This window comes from Copadichromis virginalis, linkage group LG7, assembly GCF_057382275.1.
Source record: "Copadichromis virginalis isolate Kocher_CV1m ecotype Utaka linkage group LG7, C_Virginalis_male_GT1.1, whole genome shotgun sequence".
Classification (NCBI taxonomy): Eukaryota; Metazoa; Chordata; class Actinopteri; order Cichliformes; family Cichlidae; genus Copadichromis; species Copadichromis virginalis.
The window spans coordinates 27735808-27758950 of record NC_140624.1 but is presented as its reverse complement, the minus strand read 5'-3'; the positions used below and the strand labels follow the sequence as shown (position 1 = coordinate 27758950).

The window sequence follows — 23143 nt, the reverse complement described above, 5'->3', positions numbered from 1 at the left end:
TTATTAGCATTAGGTTGTCGTTAAATTCTCGTTTACTTAGTGCTTTTAAGTTAGTAGTCTAATATTGACTTGATTGGGACTATAGGCTGCCCAAGTGCTTTGGATGACGAAGAGTCGGAGGACTGGGCTCCGACGGTCAATCTCGGCTACGAACGAAAACCCAGATCGGAATCAGTTCTCAAACGAGAGAAAAGAATGAAGCTTAAGGCAGAACAGCATCGATGTGCAGAGGCGATTTTGGATATGCAACAGACGGCTGAGAGCCCGGATTTGAGCCTAGTGACAGTGGAGAACAGGCTACTAACCCTGCCATACAATTGCAATGAGCTGCAATCACTTCTCCATCCTCCTTTGCAATTACCCAAGTCTTCAGAGGTGTCTCGTTAGACCGCTGAGAATGGTTTACCTTGAAACAAACAACTGTCACTCTAACGAAGTCCTAAGGATGTGGCATGTTTGTTGACGTTAAAGCCGCTACCGCTAACTGTTAGCGTGTTTAAGATAAAGCAATATAAGAACAAACACTCACCCTTGCAAACACCAAACTGTATCCATCACGGAGACGTTTTGTTCCAAGGTTGTGGACCCACCCGCTGACAAAAAAATTGTACGCCTCCAGACTCTTGAAAGCTTTCATTTGCTGCCTAGTGTAGTAAGAAGTCTGGAGGACCAAGTAGTTGGTGATATCCACAGCCTCGATAGTAGGCAAATCCTTTACTTCTGTGGTGTATTCGGACATTTTCAAAGAATACGGATCACGTCCGATATATTTTTTAACTATCTGTTTATATCTCTCCCGAGAAACGGGGTCTAAAGTTGCACAATAGCTGCTCTCCTGACTCTCCACAGTGTCCTCCATGTTTACTTCCGCCCTCCACTCAAAAATCGCGCTGCCTCCGCACGTCATCAGAACCACATGACCGCAACCCAACTATTCCATGAAAGGAGCGTGCTGACGTCTTATTCCGGCGCCCGTTGGAAATGTTTTTAATAGCCTTAGCCGTCTATATCCGACGATCAACTTATTCTGTCTTACTTTAAATCAAACGCTGAAGTCGTACCCAGACTTGGAATGTAAAATTTGTAATCTGTATGAAAGTCAAATGACTTCCGCGATTATATGTGCGATAAACATCCTCACCAGACCTCTTAAAGGTAAGTGGACTGTTTTACAGCGTTAATCTAAATAAACGCATGTATTCCGGAAGCACATCGGTTAAGTACATTGAATAATATAAAGCAAATATTTTAGCTGTCTTAACTTTTGCCTTTGGTCTCACAGTCGGTAGAGAACGTCTTTGGTTTAAGATAAGATAACCTTTATTAGTCCCACACGTGGGAAATTTGTTTTGTCACAGCAGGAAGTGGACAGTGCAAAAGTTATGACGCAAAAATTAGAATACAATAAGAATAAATACAGTACAGAATAGAATAAAATAATATACTATATACAGTAGAATAAAATAGAATAAAAATATACAATAAGATAAAAATAGAATACGAATGCTATATACAACTGAGTAAAAATACAACGATGCCAGAAAAGATTATTGCACTTAGTGTTATTGCACATGTGTGGATGTGTGTGTTTGTTTCTGGCTACAGCTGGTGATTTGTCAAAAAACAAACAAAAAAAACAAAACAAAAACGAAAAAACCCCCAAGTTGATTTATAATTTTTAATTTATTCTCCAATACCTGCTTATATAATTATGATTCTGGAAGCTAAACGCTTCAAAACATCGTACCCCTAAAAGTAAAAAAGGATGACAGATGTACTTGAGGACACTTTTAATGTGTATATTATGATGTTTAGAGAAAACAAGCCCAATTATTATATATTGTTGTAGGATCTACCTTACAATATAAAGCGACTTGAGATGACTGATGTTGTGATTTGGTACTGTATTAATAAAACGGAATTGAATTGAATTTAATATTTTTCTCTCATTAAAAAAGGTTTATAGTGTTGTATAGAAGTTTTGTGTAGTGTGATGTTCTGTGTGTCTGCAGAGGTATCTGCACATGAGGCTCAACTGTCACATCAGGAGGTCCTTCTGGCAGCTCTGCGGGCCAACTGGGCCCATCTCCTGGAGCAACTTCAAAGGGAGAGCAACTTTGAGGTTGTGAAGAGGCTAAGGGAGGAGGTTAAGGCAACAGCAGATTGGTTCTGTGTGGATACAGATGATGCCACATGGGCTTTTGTCCAGGAATGCCTCCTGCTGCTACTCACGTTATCACGTCACCTTTCTGATGAACTGGAGCGTTTCCAACAGGATCAATCTTGCTTGGCACCAAAAAGTCGTACCCCTGAGATGGCCCCACCTTTAGCCCCTGACATCCTCAGCATCACCCAGCAGAAGACAATCGGAGCTGCTCTGCAGTTTGTGGTTTGTCTGGGGCTCTGCCCATACTTGGCCCCTGGAGTGGGTGTCCCACTAGGACGGAGGTCAGCTTTTGGAGCCATGGTGGAAAAACTAGTCCATGTGGGCCCGGTGTCTGGAATGGCACGCCGCCTTCTTACCACCACTAAGGTCCTGTTGGAGCTGGCAGAGTTATCGTCTCTTGCCACACTCGTGTTCACCCGATATCTGGGAGACATTATTGCAGCAATATGCCAGCTGGGATACATGCCACACCACAAGGATGAAAAGGTAATTATTGTTCTCACTGTCAGGATTATTTTTGCACAAATTGAAATGTCAGGGAATAATGACGTAACTGACTTAATAGTGGGGTAGGCAGGGTGGGAGATGGGTTTTTGTTTTTGTTTTTAATTTTTGAGACCCAGCAGTCTCTTTGGAAGATACTGTTTTAATTTTCTTTCGTTCTTCTTGAATGTTTTTTTTTTTTTTTTAATGCAGCTGCTCAGTGCTGAGGAATGTCAAACATGTAAGGAGACCCTCAAGACCCTCCTTGGAAAAGTGTACCAGCCGATTGTCATCAAAGAGCTCCTTATTCTCCAAGGAGGAGCCAAACAGGTGATAATGACGGCATGGTTTTTATTTGACAAATATAAATTTGTGCTGCTGGATGGTGATTTGTTTGCTTGAAATCACCCCAAAGTTTAGACAAACTTCATCAAGGCTTATTGTTCTGATTTCCTCATTGGATCAATTCATTTGGGCTGCTGTGTAGGTCATGTTTTTTAATCTTATTCAATCTTTGTAAGCCTGTTTGTTTTTCACATAATAATAAAGATTTTACTTCAGAGGTCTCACTTTAGATGTCTCCTTCCTTTCAGTCTGGTCCAGTTCAGAGCTCCAGTGGTTGCAGCTGCAGGGCTCCAGCTTGGCTGAGGCGTCTGTGTGGTCAGCTGCTGTCTGAGCGACTGATGCAGCCCAGTGGTGTGCAGGCTGTTATCAGAGCAATTCTGGAGGGTGGCACAGGTGAGAAGTGTAATTGCAGCCAGCATGTACAGTATTTTGAAAAGAATTAGCACATCATGAAGAAGTGGAAATGTTGTGGTTGGTGTATCACCAGCTTGTGATCACTAATTCATCTATGAAATCTGAATCATATAAAATGCTACCAGAAGATAATGTGAGCTCTAGAAACAAGTACAAAGTCCACAGACCAGTGGGTGATGCCAATTGTGCCAATATATGTCTGTGGTTCCAACCAAATAGACGCACTGTTTCTGTCCTGTTTCAGGGGGTGAGTCAGACTGGAGGAAATGCGATGCTGTGGCAAAGATCCTCATTGCCTGCCCTCAGCAGTCTGCCTCAGCTGACGCCTACTTCAGACACATCTGCCCTCAGGTCATCCCCTGTGTTTGTGGAGAGTACATCACAATGACAGTCACCTGTGTTACACAACCTTAATCAGTATTTGACTGATCCTTACCTTTATCCTAACCATAAGCTAAAACTAACGCTGTCCTTATGGACTCCTTCTTGCTTTAACCAGTTTTCTTTATTCATTTTTCTGTCTAGTTTATATACTCTTTACATTTCTTGTTTAAATAAATCAGCTTGCTTGCTGTTTGTGTTGTTTTCCAGATCCTTGAACTCCTGCACTTCAAAGACAAGCTGACATCCCGTCAATTCCAGCTTGTGGCCACCAGGGCGGTGATCTTTATGGTGCAAGAAAGATCTAGCTTTGCCGAAAAGTACCTTCTCAGCCCTCTGCTTGCTGCACTGCACCATTGCACCACTATCCCCAGTCAGTAACACAACCATCTTCATCTCTACGTCATAATATGACAAGATAAAAAAAAAAAAAAATATATATATATATATATATATATATATTTATATATATTTATTTGGGGGGGGTTAATACCCAACATACTTCTCTGAAAGGTTCTGCAAATTCTCTCCTGGAGCCTTAAAAGGTTGATTCTGTTCATCTGGACGTAGTGTTTTTAGTGGGAGAAACGTTTAGTCGCTCATCCAAGTTACTGAATGTTTCTCCCATTGAAAACGCTACGTCCAGATGAACAGAATCAGCCTTTTGGGATTTACTTCCCTGGATGATTGAGCATACATCAAGACTTCCCTTCTGGAATTTTATATATGTAATAAACTGTAATTTGGCATCTTAAAAAAAAAAAAACATGTGCTGTCTTGGTACACAGTAAACAATAGTTGTATTTTATCATGAAAGTTTTGATTTGCTTAAAGAACACACTGGTGGATTAACCATTATAGAAACATCCAACACTATTAACTTAGGCCACCTGTGGCATAAAGCTCACATTGGGTTGGTAGTCTTATACATTTGTTAAGTAATGCACATGACTACGATATATGCTAACAACTAAAGCCAGTATCAAAAGGTGAGTTTGACTGAGGATGAGGATTTACTTTGTGTAATTCATGTAGGAAGATGTCCAGGCTGTGTTGTCAGCACTTTGCATCAGCTGTGGTTTAAAAGTGCTTTATAAATAAAGGTGGATGGATGGATGAGCAGTATATGGATGATAAATCAGTTTATGTGCATTTTTCCAGGTGAGTGTGATTCCCAAACTGCTGTGGAAGAGTCAGAACTGACACAGTGTGTGGAAGATGTATACAAGGTGAGGACGCAAGGTCTTTACAGACATGTAAAAGCAGGAATGTAAGAGGAGTGAATTTCTTTCATCTAACAGAGCTCTTTGGGAAGGATGTGTCCGGCATTGAGGATGTTGGTGGAGTAGAATAGGGCCATCAAGATGATCTCTGAATGTGCCATCCAGCATCTTCCTAATAACTAGGTCCAGTGTATTCCATTTTTTTTAGCCAGCCTACTCATGCTGCATTATTGTATTGCCTCTTCCTATTCTTCTGCTTTAATCCAGCTGAACTGTGGTCTTTGAGTAACCTGCGTTTGAGTTTCATTGAATTGTTGTTGCAGTTGAGTCAGACATGTCTTCTCAGTGGCGTTGAAGTAGCATAGAAAAAAGTGCTTGTGCGAGTGGGTGAATGAGGCAAGTTGTAAAGCGCTGTGAGTGCTCAGAGTAGAAAAGTGTGATTATAAGAACCAGCGTATTTACTATTTACGAAGACCACAGATTAACTTTTGTAACAGTATCTAGTGAAAACTGCAGAACTTGAATAAATTGATTTGAATGAAATGTCATTAAAAAAGAACCATCAGCTGATTTCATGCCTGTACCTGCAGCTTGTGGCTTTGATAAACAGAATTCTTTCACAGGGTGAATCCTGGTCGTGCTGTTTACTTGATGCTTGTCTTGTGTCTCCTGTTGCTGCCAGGTCTGCATGGTTGAAAACACTTCCTCAGCTTCTCTTCTCAGAGCTCTAGAAGAAGTTCTTCCTGTTATCTTCACACTCTTCTGTTTTACCAAGAAGAATGTTTCTCACCTCCGGTAAACATTTTCTGTTTTTAGCTGCGATTTAACTTCGTTTCATTCTTCAGCTTCTTTTTTCATCAGTTTGTGTATTTAAATGCATTCATGCCTTAGAGCAGCGGTCCCCAATCTTTTTTGCGGTGCCGAAAAAAAATAAGTTTTATGCATAACACATGTGAAAAGACCCAGGAAAACCGAGTTAACCATAAACCCGATAATAAAATAACGCTAAAAAAACGATAAAACCCTGAAAAGCATGCATTTCACACCTGAGCCTCAACGCTCGCGGCCCGGTACCAAACGACTCCGTGGCCCGGGGGTTGGGGACCGCTGCCTTCGAGTGTGTAATGGATGTGGCTACAATAATATTACCCTTTGCCGTGTGGATCACTGCTAATTGGTTGGATACTTTGACCAACACTTTTTTTTCTAAACCTGAGTTGACCATTTTGGAAGAAAGGGTTGAAGGATTCAGTTTTGGTCTTAGTGTAATCACAATTAAAATGCTGCTCAACAAACATTTTTAGTCACTAATTTTGTTGGAAAAGTTAAACTGATTCTGGATGTAGAACACAGTAATTACCTGTGTGCGCTCTGTGCTCCACAGCGCCCCCTGTCAGGAGATCTTGCTGTGGTACTTGACCCACGCTGAGATGTCTGCAGCCTTGTCAATGCTGAGGCAGCTTTCAGGCCTCCAGAGAGGGAATAACCAGGTGGCAGCAAACTTCCACTTCACTGCTGGCAGTGAAGGAGGGGCCAGGCTCAGCTGCAGAGAGAGCTGCAGGTAATGATGTTAAACATACAGATGACAGATCCTAAGTATTAAAAACCTTAATTTAAAGTAAAAAATAAAAGCACAGCAATGTAAAAATGTTACATTACAAGTAAAATGTTCAAGTTTTACAAGTTAAGTGTTTATTAATACATCTTTAATGACATGCAAAAATCTGAATTTGTTTTTGGTTTTCGTCTGATCCACAAGGTGTCGACAGTATACAAACAACAAGAAGCAGTCGAACAGCACAAAGCTGACAGGCAGTGTTTAGTTTTAAGGGAATATTGTTTTATTTTGCTTTCAAACATCGTGCACAAATAGGTAATGAACATTTGGTATTAATTGGTAAATAACTGTACATGAACCACTTGAGCTTGTTATATAATTTTATACTATAGTATATTTCTAACTAACTAGGCAGCTTATTCTTTCAATGCAAACACAGGCAGTATTTGGCCTTGCAGAAGAGGTCAGAGGTCCAAAGTAATATAATATTTAGAATCTCATTATATTGTTCCCTATATGCTTACATAAGTTGTCAATATGAAGAATTAAGCATTAAGAAACATAGTTTGCCTCTGTATTTGAAAATTGCATATCATCTCATAAGGGAGATGATTTAAAAATGGGGCAAGTTAGAATAATGAGGGATGTATGTGTGTGATCACTTATGACTGGTTGTATTTAACCAAACATTAATGGGGTGTCCAAAAAAACATAATGCTTAAGCAGAGTAGTATATTAAATATGTTCTTTCTGATGCTGTTTCCCAGTGATGAAGATGATGAGATGTATGAGAGACTGTCAGGGGACCAGTGGAGAGTGGAGTGTCTGATGCACCTGCTGGCTGAGCTCAAAGACTGTGATCTGCCAGGAGACTTTTTCCTTGACCTGCTGCAGGTAAACAGGGATGCACGAGGATAGACTGCTGACCTATGATGGTCAAAAGTGAGGGTTACTTCCAGCATTCAATCATTACCTCTCAGTCTTAAATGACTGATGAAATATTATCATCACCCTGCCAGGTGGAAACCCAAGTTTGTGAATGCAATAACTTGATAACAAGGCAACATAGGATTTTGAAATTCATACCGTAGGTGCATCTGCTAAAAATCTTTGAGCTTGAAATTAAGTGACCTCGACTTCAAGGTGACCTCTGACCTTGACCTCAAAGCCCCCACTCCTAGGACCCCACCAAGATGGACCAGTCAACGATCCAAGTCAACTCTTACATGTCCTCCAATTTCCTGATTCCTGATTTCCTGAAAGAATAATGAATCTAATTAGTTGAACAACCAAATATTGCAGTGAAAATCAGAACAAAATGTTTTAATTTGCTTTATTTATATTATTTTTTTGGCCATTTTCATTTAAATATGGATCAGTTTTAAAAGAACTGAACCTCATAAATAGTGCTTATGTGAGCTTTCATCAGCCTCAGTAGAAATTGATCATTTTATGTAGTTATGATTGGGAATTGGAGTGTTTTATGTCTAGATTATATTACAGTGTTTGCTCTGTGACAGAAAGCAACCTCAGATAACTTTGCTCCTTCTGTAGGAGCTCACCAGCTGGGCCGTTGCAGATGAAGAAACAAAGGATGAAGAAGAGGTTGACATGTCGGCCATGACGCTGCTGGAAGTGGAGCAGCAGCTACTGGGTCGAGCTGAGAAACAAGCCCAAAGACTGGCTTTGCTTCATGTACTGGCTACGATGGTTGAGTCCCTGCAGCACGCTCATCTCCTGAGAAAAACAACACAGGTGAGTGGAGACATACAGAAACGCATGAAATTAGTCTTAAAAGGTATACAGATCTGATGTGATCCAGAGGTGTAAAGTATGACAATGATTGTGTATATATTTTGAGCAGAAATGAGTGTACCAGTCCATACACTAAAAGAGGGCAAGTTAAACACATGTAGCAGTATTTTACAATTGCTTATGTGAAAATGTTAACGTTGATAATTTACACACACATTTTTAAGGTCAATGTCAAAAATCAGATTATTTCTGCTCTCAAAACTCTTCTTGTGCATGCAGATGTCTTTAAAAAATAAATACATTTCTGACATTCTTTTTGCTCATTTACGGATTCTTAAATATGTGTGCACGATACACACAGGTCACATGTGTAGATGGGGTTTGAGGCTCCTCAATGTTTCAGTAATATAATGTTTGTTCAAGTACTAGTAGGAAACGGGGAATTCAACTTCCTGTGAATTCCTGTTTTTCTAAATAAGCAGAACGACTGATCACCCCTCTACTAGAAAACATACATTTACCACTACCAATATTTTACTCCATCTCTGTCACCTGTATAATCTGTCACTATTAACTTTTTTTTTATTGCTCAGTATTAGTGTATCAATCCAAGCATGCGTGTGTGAGTACTCAAAATGTAAACACTAATCACCGTACACATTTTAAAATCTTAGTTTATCCTTGTGAATCTTTTTTTACACGTGTAAACCTTTGTTTTTACTAATTTCGCTCTATACAAGATTTGTGAGTGGAGATAATGAGATCTTATGCAGCACTCCATCACTTTGCTTCTTGCTCAGACAGACCTTACTCACCTTGGGGTCGTTTACCTGCTGAAAAATTAATGATTTTCCCAGTAAGATCAAAGCTGTGCTGCAGCATGTTGTGGTAGCCATGCTGGTTAAATGTCACCTTGAATTCTCAAATAAAGCTTCTGGTCTGGACCTTCTGGACCAAACACAACATTTATACAGCAAGCCATTACCAGATTGGATTTGAATTGATTCGATATATGTAATTTAGTTTCTCCTAGACAGAAGGAACAGAATGGATGTCTTCAGTGTCATTTTTCCTAAAGCAGATGACTTCAGTTTTGCACTGTCACTGTCAGTTGACGGCACAAGTGGAGGGCTGTTACTGGTTTTGGAGCAGTTGGGACTTTAATGCATCGTTCTTCGTGCAATCGAACCGAAAGCAATATTAATATGTGCAGTCCTCAAAGTTGTAGACACAAAACCTGAAATCAGATGAAAGGACACATTTATTACCCATCAGTTTCTGGAGTTCACATTTTTGGACCTCACCACACTTACCATGTTAGTTTTTGGAGGCCGTGCTTGGATGAGAAGATAGAGGGCTAAATTACTGGTCAATGCTGAGAAGCTTGGTTATCAAGATGCATCCACACACTGCACAGGTGCAACACACAGACACTCATTTCTGCTCATTTGTACTAAGTGAAAGGCTAAAAAATACTATAATTTTATTTCCCAACAGTGAAGCATAAACTTCTTAGAAGTTTCAAAGAAAAAGAAAAAATTTAAAAATAATCCATCTAAATTTTTCAGCTTTGGGTATAAATTCTAGTACTTTATTAGTATGCTATTTATGATAGTATTTGTTACAATCATATACACCTATGCTTGCTAATATCTTAGCACTTCACCCTTTTCAAATGAATTTTGTCACTTCAGTTTTTCAAATTGCTTTTGTTGTTTTTAGTCTTTCTACATTTGCCTCCCTGATGTTTCATCACTGAGCAACTGACCCCTGTCTGGGTTTGTTATAGGTTGTGGACTTTATGATGTCTCTGCTCCAGAGGGCCTGTGCGGGCCTGGATCTGACCGCTGGGCTGAATGCTGGCAGTGCAGCAGAGAGCCAGACACTGAGAATGGGGATGGGTCTGGTGTCTGCGCTGTTGTCTGAGCCTCAGGTATGCACAAGTGACTGATAACTCCATTCTGCTGCATGTGGCTCTTTCACGTTCAGTTCATAATGTTCTGTAGTTTCATTTTTTGTAGCTTTGATTATACATTATATTTGTACAATAACAGAGTATCTGCAGGTCTTGAGCATTAATTTTGCTCAAGACAGCAGCTTCAGTTAAATTTCAAAGGTCATTTTCTATGTGTTTTTATAGACGGCTACAGTTGGTAGTTGTTTGTTATTTTGGGGGGTTTTAAGAAAGGTTTTTAATTACCTCCAACCATAAAAGGTGATGTAGGAGCTTCAAATTGTTAATCTGGGCATATCTACTAAATATCTCAGATGAGTCCAAATCTCAGTGACCTCAACCTCTCAGAGGTCACTTTTTCCTGAAAATCTAATGAATGCAATAACTTGAGAAAAAGGAGATAAAGAATTTTGAATTGATACCATAGGTGTGTCTTCTAAGAGGCTGAGAGGTAGCACCGGTGGTCCCCAGTAATTTTAAGTCATTCTAAACCTGTGATGTTCATATGTTGACTTTGTTTTACAAAATGCATCCCTCTATTTCTTGCTGCTTATCTGCTATCATGCCTCACATAACACTAGATAGCTTTTTAAAAAAAACATTTAGAATTTTTATTTAAGGAACGTTTTGAGACTCTGAGGATGTACATATGCCTGTTATATGGAGATCTAATCAGGTAGTATAATTCCAGCTTTAGCTATTATGTACTTCTGTGTACATGTGCAAACAATTTGAAATCTGTTTTTTGAAGAACATTAAAGCAACATTAAAAACAAAGTTTTAGAACTTTAACACACTTTATAACAGTAAATGCATAACAGAAACTCTCAAGAAACCCTTACATTTGACTTTACAGTTCAGTGTGGAGGACTACTTGTCGATGTCAAAGCTGCTGCCACCTCTGGAGATACTCTCTCAGCAGCATCCTGACGTGATTATTCAGGAGCTAGCGTCCAACCTGAGAGCGGTCATTGCCACTCACGGGGCGTACCGCCCTGACAGCAGCAGTGAGGCTATCTCTGTCACTGACGCACCGCCCCCCAGAAACCATAAAACAGCTGTAAAAAATGTAGTGAAAGGTGAAGCAAACGACTCACATAAACCTGCCCAAAGCCATGAAAGACTTACAGCATCTTCTGGAGGGTCAGGAATAAGTCCAGGATGTGAAGGACAGATCTCTGGCTCCAGTGACTCTTGCCCTCCTTCCAAGCCCATCTCTGACTGGCTGATAGAGGCATGTGACCCAGACGTGCCAACAAGAGCGTACGCCCTGAGGGTACTGACACAAATGGTGCAACATAGAAAGCCAGAGGCCATCCAGGCGCAGGAGAAAATCCTGACGGTAAGTTACCTGGTAGCTGCTCTGTTTGTTTGTTTTTTTGTTTTAAATATGTTTTGGCTTTTTTGGTGTTTTCATTTTTTTTGTTCTGTTCTTTTTCTTTTTTTTTTAACTTAGGCTTTTCTTTTCTTTTTGTTTGTCAAGTTGAGTAGATGTTATGTTCTTCACATTTGCAAGTCCTGTATAAATTAAAATTATAAATTAAATTTTTAGGTAGAGAAATTTGATTCAAGTACTTTATTTCAAAATAAATTAAATGATTATCCACACATATAATATACAGGAGTTGGTGTGGCCTGTGTAGAGCGGGTGAGATACTGAAGCGTTAGTTGCTCCCAGTGTGTTCATCTTAGTGTGACAGTATGTCAGTGTTAAATAGAAAAAACATTTAGACATTAAATAGAAAATCATTATATAAGAACCAGTATCATTACCATTTGCAGCACTGTACAAAGGTCTTCAGCTACCCCTCATTTCTGTATATATTTTGCTAGGAGGATCTTAAGGCCATCTTAAAGCTATCTGTTACATTGTTAAAGCAATGATCATACTGCAGATTATATTATGCTGGTAAAATACTTTTGTTCATCCCCACAAACTGCGTCCAGCAATTTATTAAAAGTTGTTTAAACTGGTCACGAGCTGTGGGTAGTGACCGAAAGTACGAGATTGTGGATACAATCGGCAGAAATGAGCTTCTTCTGAAGGGTGGCTGGTCTCTCTTTTAGAGAGGGGGTGAGAAGTTCAGCCATCCGGGAGGGGCTCAGAGTAGAGCCGCTGCTCCTCCACATTGAAAGAAGCCAGTTGAGGTGGTTCTGGCATCTGACAAGGATGCCTCCTGGGTGAGGTGTTCTGGGCATGTCCCACCAGGAGGAGGCCCTGGGGCAGACCCAGGACACACTGGAGAGATTATATCACTCCATAAGACCTGTTATGCCCCCCATGGTGTACTAGTTAACACTTTCACTTGGCAAGTGAAAGGTCACTGCTTTGATGTCAGGAAGGGCATCCAGCTTGAAGCTTTGCCAAATCATGCAGGGGAGCAGCTAACGTAGCTTTTACTCCAAAAAACCAGTTGTCACTGATTCTCAGCCCAGTTCTTGAGTAATTTAGCGTACCATAGCTTTTCCTCCCAGTTTCCCTCTCTATGGTTAATAATGGCTTCTTGACATCTACTCTTCCATTGAGCCCATTTCTGTTTAGGCTTTTGTGAACAGCTCTCAAGTCTGTGTCAAGTTTTAGATGGATTTTTTTTCTTTTCCATGTTCATCTGGTGTATTTTTTTTTTTTTTGGCACACATACAATAAAATCTGTCACAGTGTGTTATTGTTTCAAAAAAAAAAAATGTGAGCACTGGCAATATCTGTCTCTTGAGACTTCTATAATAAATGAGGGAGCTGAAGCTCTTTGAGACAGCTCAAAAGAGCTTTGAGCTCTTGGGGCTTGTTAAGATGGTAAGAGAAGATACCAACTAATGTATTATTCTATTTGATCAGAAGCCCATCCCCTTCAACCATCCTTCAGCAAAACCCCCCTTTATTGATTTTTCTGCCTTGTCACACAGTTGAGTTTTCTAGAGGTCACTTTTCATGTGTACTGTCCTTTCTCCTTATTTTAACTGAAACTACAGTTTAAAAAAAAAAAAAAAGTTGTTTGTTTGATGTATGGAGTGGTGTGTATTCTTCTTGGCTCTGCTGTTTGTATGTGTTTTGATGTTGTGTGTGTTTTTTACACAGTAGACCATGTGGTTATAAATCATGCTGATGGTCTATTTTTCTCCAGCTCTTCTTAGAAAGCCTGGAGCATGTAGACTCATTTGTCTACCTGTCAGCCATTCAAGGTAATCTAGTGATTCATCCCAATGTTGATGAAGTATTCAGATGCTGCTGATGATTGATGGACTCGTTATAAACCGTCTTTAGGTCTGGCTGCATTGGCTGATTCCTACCCTGACAAAATACTGGAACGGCTCCTAAAAGACTTCCAACATGGACCCTCCCTCCTTTCCTCCAACAAAGAGCGCTCCGTGGAAACCCGCCTTAAAGTGGGAGAGGTCCTGATGAGGACAAGCAGGGCCATGGGTGAGCATCATCAGATTCAACTTAACAGTTATGCTGTGATGTTACTTTGTTGTTGTTGCTTCTGTTTCATGTCTGTCAGTGCTGTGTGCTCTTGTGTGTTGAATCAGGATCTGAACGCACTGTTGTGACAACATTGCTTTTTTCTCTGATGAGCTCTATAGACTCTCTATAAACTCATCTTATTTCTGTATATATAAAAAAGAAAATAGGTCAAAAGACAAGAATAGCAAGACAGAGCACAAGTGGAAAAACACAATGTGTCTCTAATAGAGATGGACCGATCGGATATTACGTATCGGTATCGGTCTGATACTGACCTAAATTACTGGATCGGATATCAGAGAGAAATAAAAAATGTAATCCGATCCATTAAATATCACAAAAGCACCTCAGAAGACTTGCGACATGGCGTAACTCGGCTCATAACCGTAGCACGTCGGAGCAGTGTGCATCACGTGATAGAGCGGCTGTGGCTTGCCAGATCTCTCGGCGGTCTGGTTGAGCATTTGTAGCCTCGCTACCAGCCCGGCATTTCATCTCCGAGGAAGTGATCCCAAAGAGAAGTAAAGCAAGTGTGTCAGTTCATCTCTGAATGTTTGTAAAGCATTCCTGCGTTAAGCTTAACAACCGATATATGGAGCGACTGCCTCTCTCTCCCTCCCTCTCCTGTTGCTACTTCAATCATGAAACCGATCAATGATCAGCTGATCGGCTTTTCTGTTGTGAGTCCGTGTCTCTTGTTTGTTTTTTGGCCCAGTTTGCGCCAGAAAGAGGAAACCAGCGGCTGAACAACAGCAGCACGTTTAAACTTGATAATCTGTTGTTAGAATTTATTTATTATTACTTTCTACTCGAGGATCTTTTTCTACGTAGCTGACGCCGGTCACTGTGCAGGGGCGGATCTAGCAAAGTTTAGCCAGGGGGGCCGATAGGGCATAAACAGGGAAAAGGGGGCACAAAGACATACTTTTCTTTCTTATTCTCATTTAAAATGTCTAGCTTTTAATAAATTATCTGAATCTTACACCCAGTTTTAATCTGATGTAAAATGTATAGAAATCCATTATTGTATAGAGGAACTATTAAGTCTAATATAACCCAGTAAGCTATAGTACTTTTGGGAAGGTACGATCTGTGCAGTCTGCAATTCTGTTGAAGAAAGATGTTGAATCAATTTAATTATTGTAGAAAAATAATTGATTTCTGTGTTTTTTTTTTTTTTTTTTTTTTTTACATGTGCATTAAATTAAGGTTGATTACGTCGATTAAGCATCACGGGGGGGTGATTCCCTTTTTTTTTTTTTTTTTTTTTGCTGGGAGTTTGCAACCCTATTAGTTAGGTTGTTTAATATTTCTGCTAAGTACTCTTTAAAATACCAGAATAGGGAGGATGGTGCAGGTTTAAGTTTATTAGCTTGATCAGTGTTGTTGAACTATGAAATATTTTGGGTGCAGTGTATTTTTTGAATACAGGTATAACAGAATAGCTTTAGTGTTTTGTTTTTTAAAACTTCACTATGAACTTATACACAATGCAGCAAGATATTAGAAAAACTGCTTTATTGATTAAAAATACACTATATTGGATTCATATCGGTATCAGCAGATATCCAAATTTATGATATCGGTATCGGACATAAAAAAGTGGTATTGTGCCATCTCTAGTCTCTAACTGCTGCACCTATAAGAAAACGCATACAAGAACGCAGCAGCTGACCACAATCTTGTTGGTGTGTGTGTGTGTGTGTGTGTGTGTGTGTGTGCCTCTGCATGTGTGTTTGTCACCAATTATACTTGGTAATGATGGAAGAAGAAGCCACACTAACTGTGTCTAGGAGCCAGAGGCAGACAGAGAAAGACCCAGGAGACCTGAGCCATCTGCAGCCTCCAGACTATGAAAAATCTTATTTAAAATTAGAATGAAATGGTTTATATGGTGTATATATCTTAAGGCATAAAATGTACCTGTACTCGACCTCTTTGACATTAATAATAGGCAAGTTTTTGTGTTGCTGAAGACCGATGGTAATTAATATTAACAATAATTCACTTGTCATGTACGTCTTTATTGGCTTGTAAAAGTAGCTTTTATTTTATTTTAGTTCACATTTTTAATGCAATTTAATGAATACAATATTTTATATTATTTCACTTTTAATCTTAATAATCTTGTGAAATCCTTGAAACATGGTCTAGTACACCCATGCCCCCCTTTAGACTCGCCCCTGTTATGCAGAATAGGACAGCTGCCATCAGCCTTCAATAAGCTGTATAATTTAAACATGCTCTCAGATTAAGTTAACAGTTCATCAGCATATTTTAAAACATCTGGAGGCTTACTGCAGATTTTTCACTGTGTAAAACAAACGGTGTGGATGGAGCTCGTGCTAGGTTTTTCCCAGTAAAGGTTTGAAAGGTGGTTACGGGAGCAGCGCTGCTGCCTGAGCTCAGTGTGTCGGTAACGGCTCTGCCTCTTTGCTCTTCAGTGTGTAAACAGACTCTGGCTCCACGTTAAACTACACCAGCATCATTATCACTGCTGCTGTTGTGTTATCAGGTTTCTAATAATTGCTTCTGAATATTTTTGTATCACAGGTCTGTTTTTAGTTGCAAATGTGGGTGACACTCTTGCATTTACATTGTTTAACACAACGATCAGGTGTGTTGACCCAGGGTGATATCTAAAACCTGCAGGACACCGGCCCTTGAGACCTGGAGTTGCCCACCCCTGCCTTAAATGAAACATCGAAGAAAATAATTTCTGGCAAGAATTTTTTATAATAGAATTTCTCGATGAATCGTTGCAGCCCTAGATGCAATATTCGATTTAGTCATAATCAACATACTCAAAAAGCTGTACAAGACAGGAAATGACATTTTCACACCAAAAAGTGCTGACCAAAGAGCTAGCCACCTGACACGTTGGTAAAACATGGCACATGTCTGCATGGTGTGCTGTGTGTCCTTAAAAAACTGAGGAAACTTGACAAGTGAAGGGTAAAAGAAGTGTCACGTCTAAAAGCCATCCACAGCAGATAAACAATATCTGAATATCATGACCTTAAGAAACGGGTAAAAAAGTGACTACTTTGTTGTAGTCATCACAGCCACACAAAAACCACAGTGCACGCTTGTTTTCTTTGCAGATCCCCATCAGAAGGAACCCTGTGTATAAAAATCTTTCCTGACAGAACCCCCCCCACCCCACTCTGTTTTACTGTGCCAGATTGCCATCGTACCACTTCTCTGGGACAATTAGATGGTTTATATCCTTGCTGAGAGATTGGATCGAGATTCAGTTTGTTGCACAGGCACCCAGAGAGCTCCTCTGTTTGGCTAAAATGCTCCCACAAGACTGGCCAAGATTTGGCTTTTGCCAGGCCATCGTTTTTAAGTAAGAAAGTTCTCTTAATTGACTCGCCTGGTTGAGCAAATGTTTAATAAATGAATGTTTGGTTTGCTAACTGTGACTGGCTTAATGGCCTTGCACAGTCCTGTGAACTCTCATAGTAACCAGTGATAGGACATGTACTGAAAGGGAAGAGCTCTGAACCAGCTGCTGTTCTCAAAACATGATGTTTATCGGGATGTACAGGAAGAGGACGTGCAGATGTATTTGTTGGAGTGCATCAGTTTTACCAGCTTTACCAATGTTGAATATTAATGTGTGTAGTTGAGACACACACTGATACAAGTATGGACTCTAAAACAGCATTTCTCTTTCATGGAGTCTGTTAAAGCAAGTTGTGACCGGCTAGTGAAAGATGGAAATAAAGTGAGAGCAGCTGAGCTGAAAAAAGGCTATTGTAGAACAAGCTAACATCATTAAGGTGCAAGGTGTCTGTTTCTGGATAAGACAAATCTAACTGGCTCTGAACTCTACATCATAACTTGTGACGTAACCAGAAACCCCTTTGACCCTGTTCAGCTACTTTACTTGGGCTCCCACTTTGTGATTGAGTGGTTCTGAAATGCTTTCACTTTGCTGTAATACTGATTACAGTAAATCGTGGAATATCTAGAAGGAAAAAAATGTACAAATTGACTGTTTCAGTGGTGGCATCCTATTACAGTACCATGCCTGAATTCACTGAGTCCTTTACAATTAGCCCACTCTTTAACAAATGTTTTTAAAGGCAGACCGCATGACTAAGTGCTTAATTTTTATACATCTGGAAATACCTGGAATCAAATATTAAGAGGTCATCCCAGTACTTTTGTCCATATATTGTATTTTCCACAGAAGATGACTACAATCACCTAGAGAACCACAGACATGACATCCTCTGATAAATGGTCAGTTTTATGGAGCCTTAGATCTAACCTGTCTGCTTGATGTTTCTCCTTTAGGAGAACTAGCTCCCCACCTTGGCCGTCCTCTGGTGGGCATCTTCCTGCGAGAATCCAGAGACCCTGACCAAAGCATCCGGGCTAGCAGTCTGTCCAACCTGGGGGAAATCTGTCAGAGACTGGACTATTCCCTGGGGTCACTAGCTCAAGAGGTAGGGTTAACCAATAGACAATAGAAAATAAACACATTAACATTTCTAAGAACCCATTAAGCAAAAAACAGGTTATTGTTAGAGTATAAATTAAATGGCATGAAATTCTAGAGGCTTCATCTGACTCCTGTTGCTCAGGAGGTAGAGTGGGTTGTCTACTGATCAGAAGTTTGGTGGATCGATCCCAGGCTGCTCCAGTGTGCGTGCCAGATATTCTTGGGCTAAACCCCATGTTGCTCTCTGCTGCATCCATCGAGTATGAACGTCTGTGAATGTTAGATAGAAAAGCATGATTCTTGTATGAATGGGTGCTTTGAGTGCTCCTGGAGAGTAGAAAAGAGAGAGAACTCTCAGTCCAGTCACCAAATCAAACAAACAGCTGTACAGCTTCAACTGACAAAAATAAAACCAACAAGATTTTACAAATAAACATTTTACAGCATTATATAACTCATGCCTCATACAGGACAACCGATGGAACAATGTAAACACAGGACAATAATTTACAATAGAAACAGTGAAAAGATAATTAGTAAAATAATTGAGTTGAACAAGTGGGTTTTCAAGAACTTTGGTTTAACTTCACTCTGTAAACTGGCTGACATGTTGGTTCCATGCTGCAGCCAGCTGGCATGAATGAGCCACCTCTGTATATGTCTGCAGCACACAAACAGATCTCACTCTAAATATACTGAATGTTTGTCCTGAGATGCACAGCTCAGCTCTATAGTGACTAACTCTTTGTAATTTTTCAATGTTGTTAAGTTAACAGACTTCATGTCTGTAATATTACATAGATACTGAAATGAAAACTGCAAAACTCACAAAAATACTGAAAATACACCAGTTCTTTCAACCAGGCTGCAAGGCTGCAATAACCAACCAGATGTATTTGTGATTATTTTGGTTTGGTAGGTAATATTTTGAGAGTAGTTTGAGAGTAAACCACGTGAAAACAAAAATGTCAAAAACCATTGCTATTCTCTATAAAACAAAGCATGTCCTGAACACAAAATCATTATACACACTTTATTGTACTCTGTTGCTTCCATATATGACTTACTGTCTGGAGATATGGGGTAATGCATATAAAACGAACACTCTTCATATTTTCAAGTTACAAAAAAGAGCTATAAGAATTATAAACCAATCAAACTATATAGAACCAACTAACATTTTGTTTATTAATCTGAATACCCTGAAATTTTATGATTTAGTTGAATATAAAATGGCACAGATAATGTATAAAGCACAAAATAACTTGCTTTGCCCCAGTACTCAGAAGCTGTTCAAAGTCAGAAAGAGTCAATATGACTTAAGGGGAACAGATTTCTTTAAAAAAAACAAGATAAGGACAAATATAAAGCAGAGATGTGTTTCTGTTAGAGGAGTTAACCTGTGGAATAGTTATGACAGTGATTTAAAAAGGTGTAGTTCATTTTCCTTGTTTAAAAACATGTTTAAAAATAGAGTATTAGAAAAATATATAAATCAAGAATTAAAAGAGCAAAAAGGAGAAAAAAAATAACCTCTTGATTCTTTTGCTTTGATGTAGTTACTTATCTAAGGTGGAAAGTTTTTTTTTCTTTGTTTTTTTTTCTTTGTTTTTTTTGTTTGTTTGCTTGTTTGTTTGTTTGTTTGGTTTTTGCTTTGTTTTATTATTTTCTTCAAGCCCTGTGTACAGGAGCTGCATACAAAAAGATATTTTGTGAAAAGGGTTGGCGTAATAAGCAAATGCTTCAGCCAATACCTTTTGATTAGCCTTGTCTCATGCTTTCTTTCTTTATGGTAGATTTTTGTTCTGTTTTCACTGTTTGTTTGTTTTTTCACTGTTTTCACTGAGATTTGAATTTGAATGCTAATCAATAAAATCAAAAATCAAATCAAAAGTTACAGCAGCTCTGTGCAAGATAAAGATGGTAGGTATTTAAAATAAATCAAACTGCACTAAGTCCAATTGGGAAAATAATTTTCTGTGTTTCTGAAATGTGAGACTCCATGCTTCCACAGTTATCTACAGTTGTGTTATCTGTGCTTGTTAGTTTAAAGCATTATTAACTGTTATTATCTGTCGTGGATACACTTTGTACAAATATAATTCCCCATAAATTGGGACACTTGTGTAAAATAGGAACAGATACATTGGACAAGGAATGCAATATTTTACATTTGACTCTTTCATGAAAAATAACTCAATTCATATTTGATGACAACAGCATGACTAAAAAAAAGTTGGGACAGGTGCAGCAAAACGCTGGAAAAGTGCTAAAAAGAACATCTTGCATGCTGTTTTTGTGCAGATTAGCTCCTGTCTGACGTCACTGATAAAGACGGAGAAGGAGGCAGAGGTGAGGAGAGCTGCTGTCCACGTTATTGCGTCGCTGCTCCGTGGTCTTGGGGACAAAAGCACACAGGTACACTCTCACAGCTCACTGGGTATTTTTAAAAATGTCTTCGGAAGCACTGGATTCAGTTTTCTAAACCTAATGCCAGAAGACCTTAAGATGAGATGTTACTTCATATTTGGTAGGTGTATTACTGGGGACCCGCGTAAAGTGCTATTGTGAATAAATGTTTTATTGAATGTTCTATTATTGTGACATTAACACAGTTCCATAAGGGGTGTTTCTGACAGTGCTGGGCTGTTTTTACAGACAACAGGCACAAGACACGTTTTTTTGTTTTCTTTTGTTTTTTCCATGTTTGACTGCGTGCAATTTGCAGTAAATTGTGTGCCTTAAACTTTTTAATTAACATTTACGTGACTCATTTAAATATTTTTCTCCTAAAAGTGAAACACTTGCAAATGTGCAAATACGCTTCAGTTTGAGGTCAGGCTGTTAGCTTTTTCTAATATTTACATTTAAGTGTGACAAACATGCCAAAAAATAGGAGATCAGGAAGGGGGCAAACACTTTTCCATGTTTTGTAGTCCGTTTTCTCCACATCCTGCATATTGTCATTTCAACATCCGGACATCATGTTGTTAATGAGAGACTAATGTAAGGTCGTTTTTATTCTCGGCACGCTCTTTTCGTTTCCTAAGTCCTTTTCAAATTTCCTACCCACTTTTGCTTGACCTCGATGCCGTTTTCATCAATGACGTTTTTATCGAGGTCAAGGAAAAGAGGTGGGGAAGAGGAGGAGGTACATTTGGAGTGCACCAGGCAGAGGAGAGATAAAAATAAAATCCAGTGAAGTCGCACAGAGAGGACTGAGGGACCGTGACGTAAAACTTATTTCTTTAGCCACTTTCGCTCTGTCTTTTTAGCTGTAAGTGGTTCTTCATTGTTGTCTATCTGAACTGAAATGGAAAAATCCGTCTGTTAGCCTTAATGTTAGGTTTTGTAGGTGTATGCATGGTGAATGAGAACTATGTGGAGAATAGACTGAGTCAGCTACACAGGTGATTCACTAGACCAGCAAGCTGGTTAGCAACTAAGTCCAGGGAAAACCGTGAAAGCAGGGAAACAGTCAGAGAACTAACTAGAAATATCTCAGGATGAAACAACAAAAGCACACCAAAGAGTCCTGGGGTCTGTTTCTTACACAGAACCCCCCACCCCCACCTAGCAACCCATAAGACCCAATCAGCACAGTACATCCTTACAGTTCCTCTGTCTATGGCCAAACTGATCAAAGCCATGAAATAGAGCTAATAATAATAGGCTGGTGGTTTTAAAGCTGTAGTAGCTGCTGCTAATTGTATGTAAAAAGCTGGCTCAGGTGTTATATAGCTTTTAATCACCTGTCATGACCCCAGTGAAGTGGCTAGCTGTTTGACTTAGTCCAGGTTGTATAATTACTGGAACAGCTGGAGAATGGTGACACCAGCTGCACAGCACTAATGACACACAGTGACATTATTGGAAGACAAGACTGGGAAGAAACCAGAAGGACTGTTTAACCCCCCTCACCTCCCCCAACGACAGAATCCATTTGAAATCTGGAACATTATTTTTTTTAATCATAGTTTTCAAGGTAAATTAGAAATACTAAATGCTGTGTTCCTACTTTATTTAATCAGACCCTAAACCAAATTATAACAATAACTATATCTATCTAAAATTCCAGATTTTATGTAAACTGGTTCCCACTTTATGTAAAAATGGGTTGTGCTGATTAAACTACTTTAAGCAACTTTCCAAGGCAGCAGTTGCCTTACAGTATAAGGGTCTGGATTCAGGGCAATTATCAATTGGTAATATAACTGGAAACAATATATTTTGGTCAATGTTGAGACCAACAAATAAAGTTTTCCTTGGCTTTGAATTTGACGATACTTTAAATAATGTCTAATAGAAAAAAGCAAAAAAGGCAACTAAAATAAACATGCTAAAGCTCGGTAAATATGAATGAACAATAGTTGAAGTACAAATAAAAAATGAATGTAGTTCAGTTAAGCAGACTTTTTATTAAGTAACCAATTACTATTATGCTTCTTTTTTTTTTTCTTTTTTTTTAAGTGTATGGGAGGATAAGGAGTGTTTTGAGTCATATTGTATGAAATGTACTTGGTAGCAAACTCAGCACCCCCACATTTGTGTCACTTTAGTGTCACCTTTTCCAAAGTTTCATTAGTGTCTGTCTCCTCCAGGTTCTCAGTGATGTTTTGTTGGACCTGTACCGAGCTCTCAAATGGGTGGTTAACTCTGACCTGGATGAGGTATCCGTGCTTCATGCCCACCTGGCTCTGGAGGAGCTTGACGACATAATGAGGAGGTTCATCTTCCCTGAGCAGAAGCTGGAGAAGAAGATTGTCGTCCTACCATAGAACTAATTTCCGTGGGCTCTTTGCACTACAATTTATGCCTCCGTGTAATGTGGATTAAGTCTTCAGAAATGTGGTTGACCACAAAGAGCAGAAAATCCTACATCCATGCATACCAAGGACTGTGACCTAGTGTACCACCCTATTCCACAATAAATTTTTAAGCATA

At 39.3% G+C, this 23143-nt stretch overlaps 1 protein-coding gene and 1 long non-coding RNA gene across 3 annotated transcripts in view; one reads left to right on the top strand and one right to left on the bottom strand.

The window, feature by feature from the left end:
* Positions 1-927, bottom strand: part of LOC146705204 (uncharacterized) — a 9458-nt gene extending 8531 nt beyond the window's left edge. Inside the window, exon 1 of the long non-coding RNA XR_014921306.1 lies at positions 530-927. This is a non-coding gene — a long non-coding RNA (uncharacterized LOC146705204). The remainder of the gene's footprint in view (positions 1-529) is intronic.
* tango6 (transport and golgi organization 6 homolog (Drosophila)) overlaps positions 1-23143 on the top strand; it is a 23487-nt gene extending 344 nt beyond the window's left edge. Inside the window, exons 1-18 of one of the 2 annotated variants that reach the window (XM_085462804.1) lie at positions 976-1155; positions 2013-2653; positions 2864-2980; positions 3244-3388; positions 3654-3760; positions 4001-4163; positions 4952-5019; positions 5696-5808; positions 6398-6574; positions 7339-7465; positions 8126-8326; positions 10116-10259; positions 11137-11622; positions 13403-13460; positions 13543-13701; positions 18052-18203; positions 20504-20617; positions 22801-23143. In XM_085462804.1, coding sequence (XP_085318930.1) covers positions 1104-1155; positions 2013-2653; positions 2864-2980; positions 3244-3388; positions 3654-3760; positions 4001-4163; positions 4952-5019; positions 5696-5808; positions 6398-6574; positions 7339-7465; positions 8126-8326; positions 10116-10259; positions 11137-11622; positions 13403-13460; positions 13543-13701; positions 18052-18203; positions 20504-20617; positions 22801-22977 — 3201 coding nt within the window. In that variant the 5' untranslated portion in view covers positions 976-1103 and the 3' untranslated portion in view covers positions 22978-23143. Of the gene's footprint in view, positions 1-975; positions 1156-2012; positions 2654-2863; positions 2981-3243; positions 3389-3653; positions 3761-4000; positions 4164-4951; positions 5020-5695; positions 5809-6397; positions 6575-7338; positions 7466-8125; positions 8327-10115; positions 10260-11136; positions 11623-13402; positions 13461-13542; positions 13702-18051; positions 18204-20503; positions 20618-22800 lie in introns of those variants that run through there. The other variant, XM_085462803.1, reaches the window with a different exon arrangement.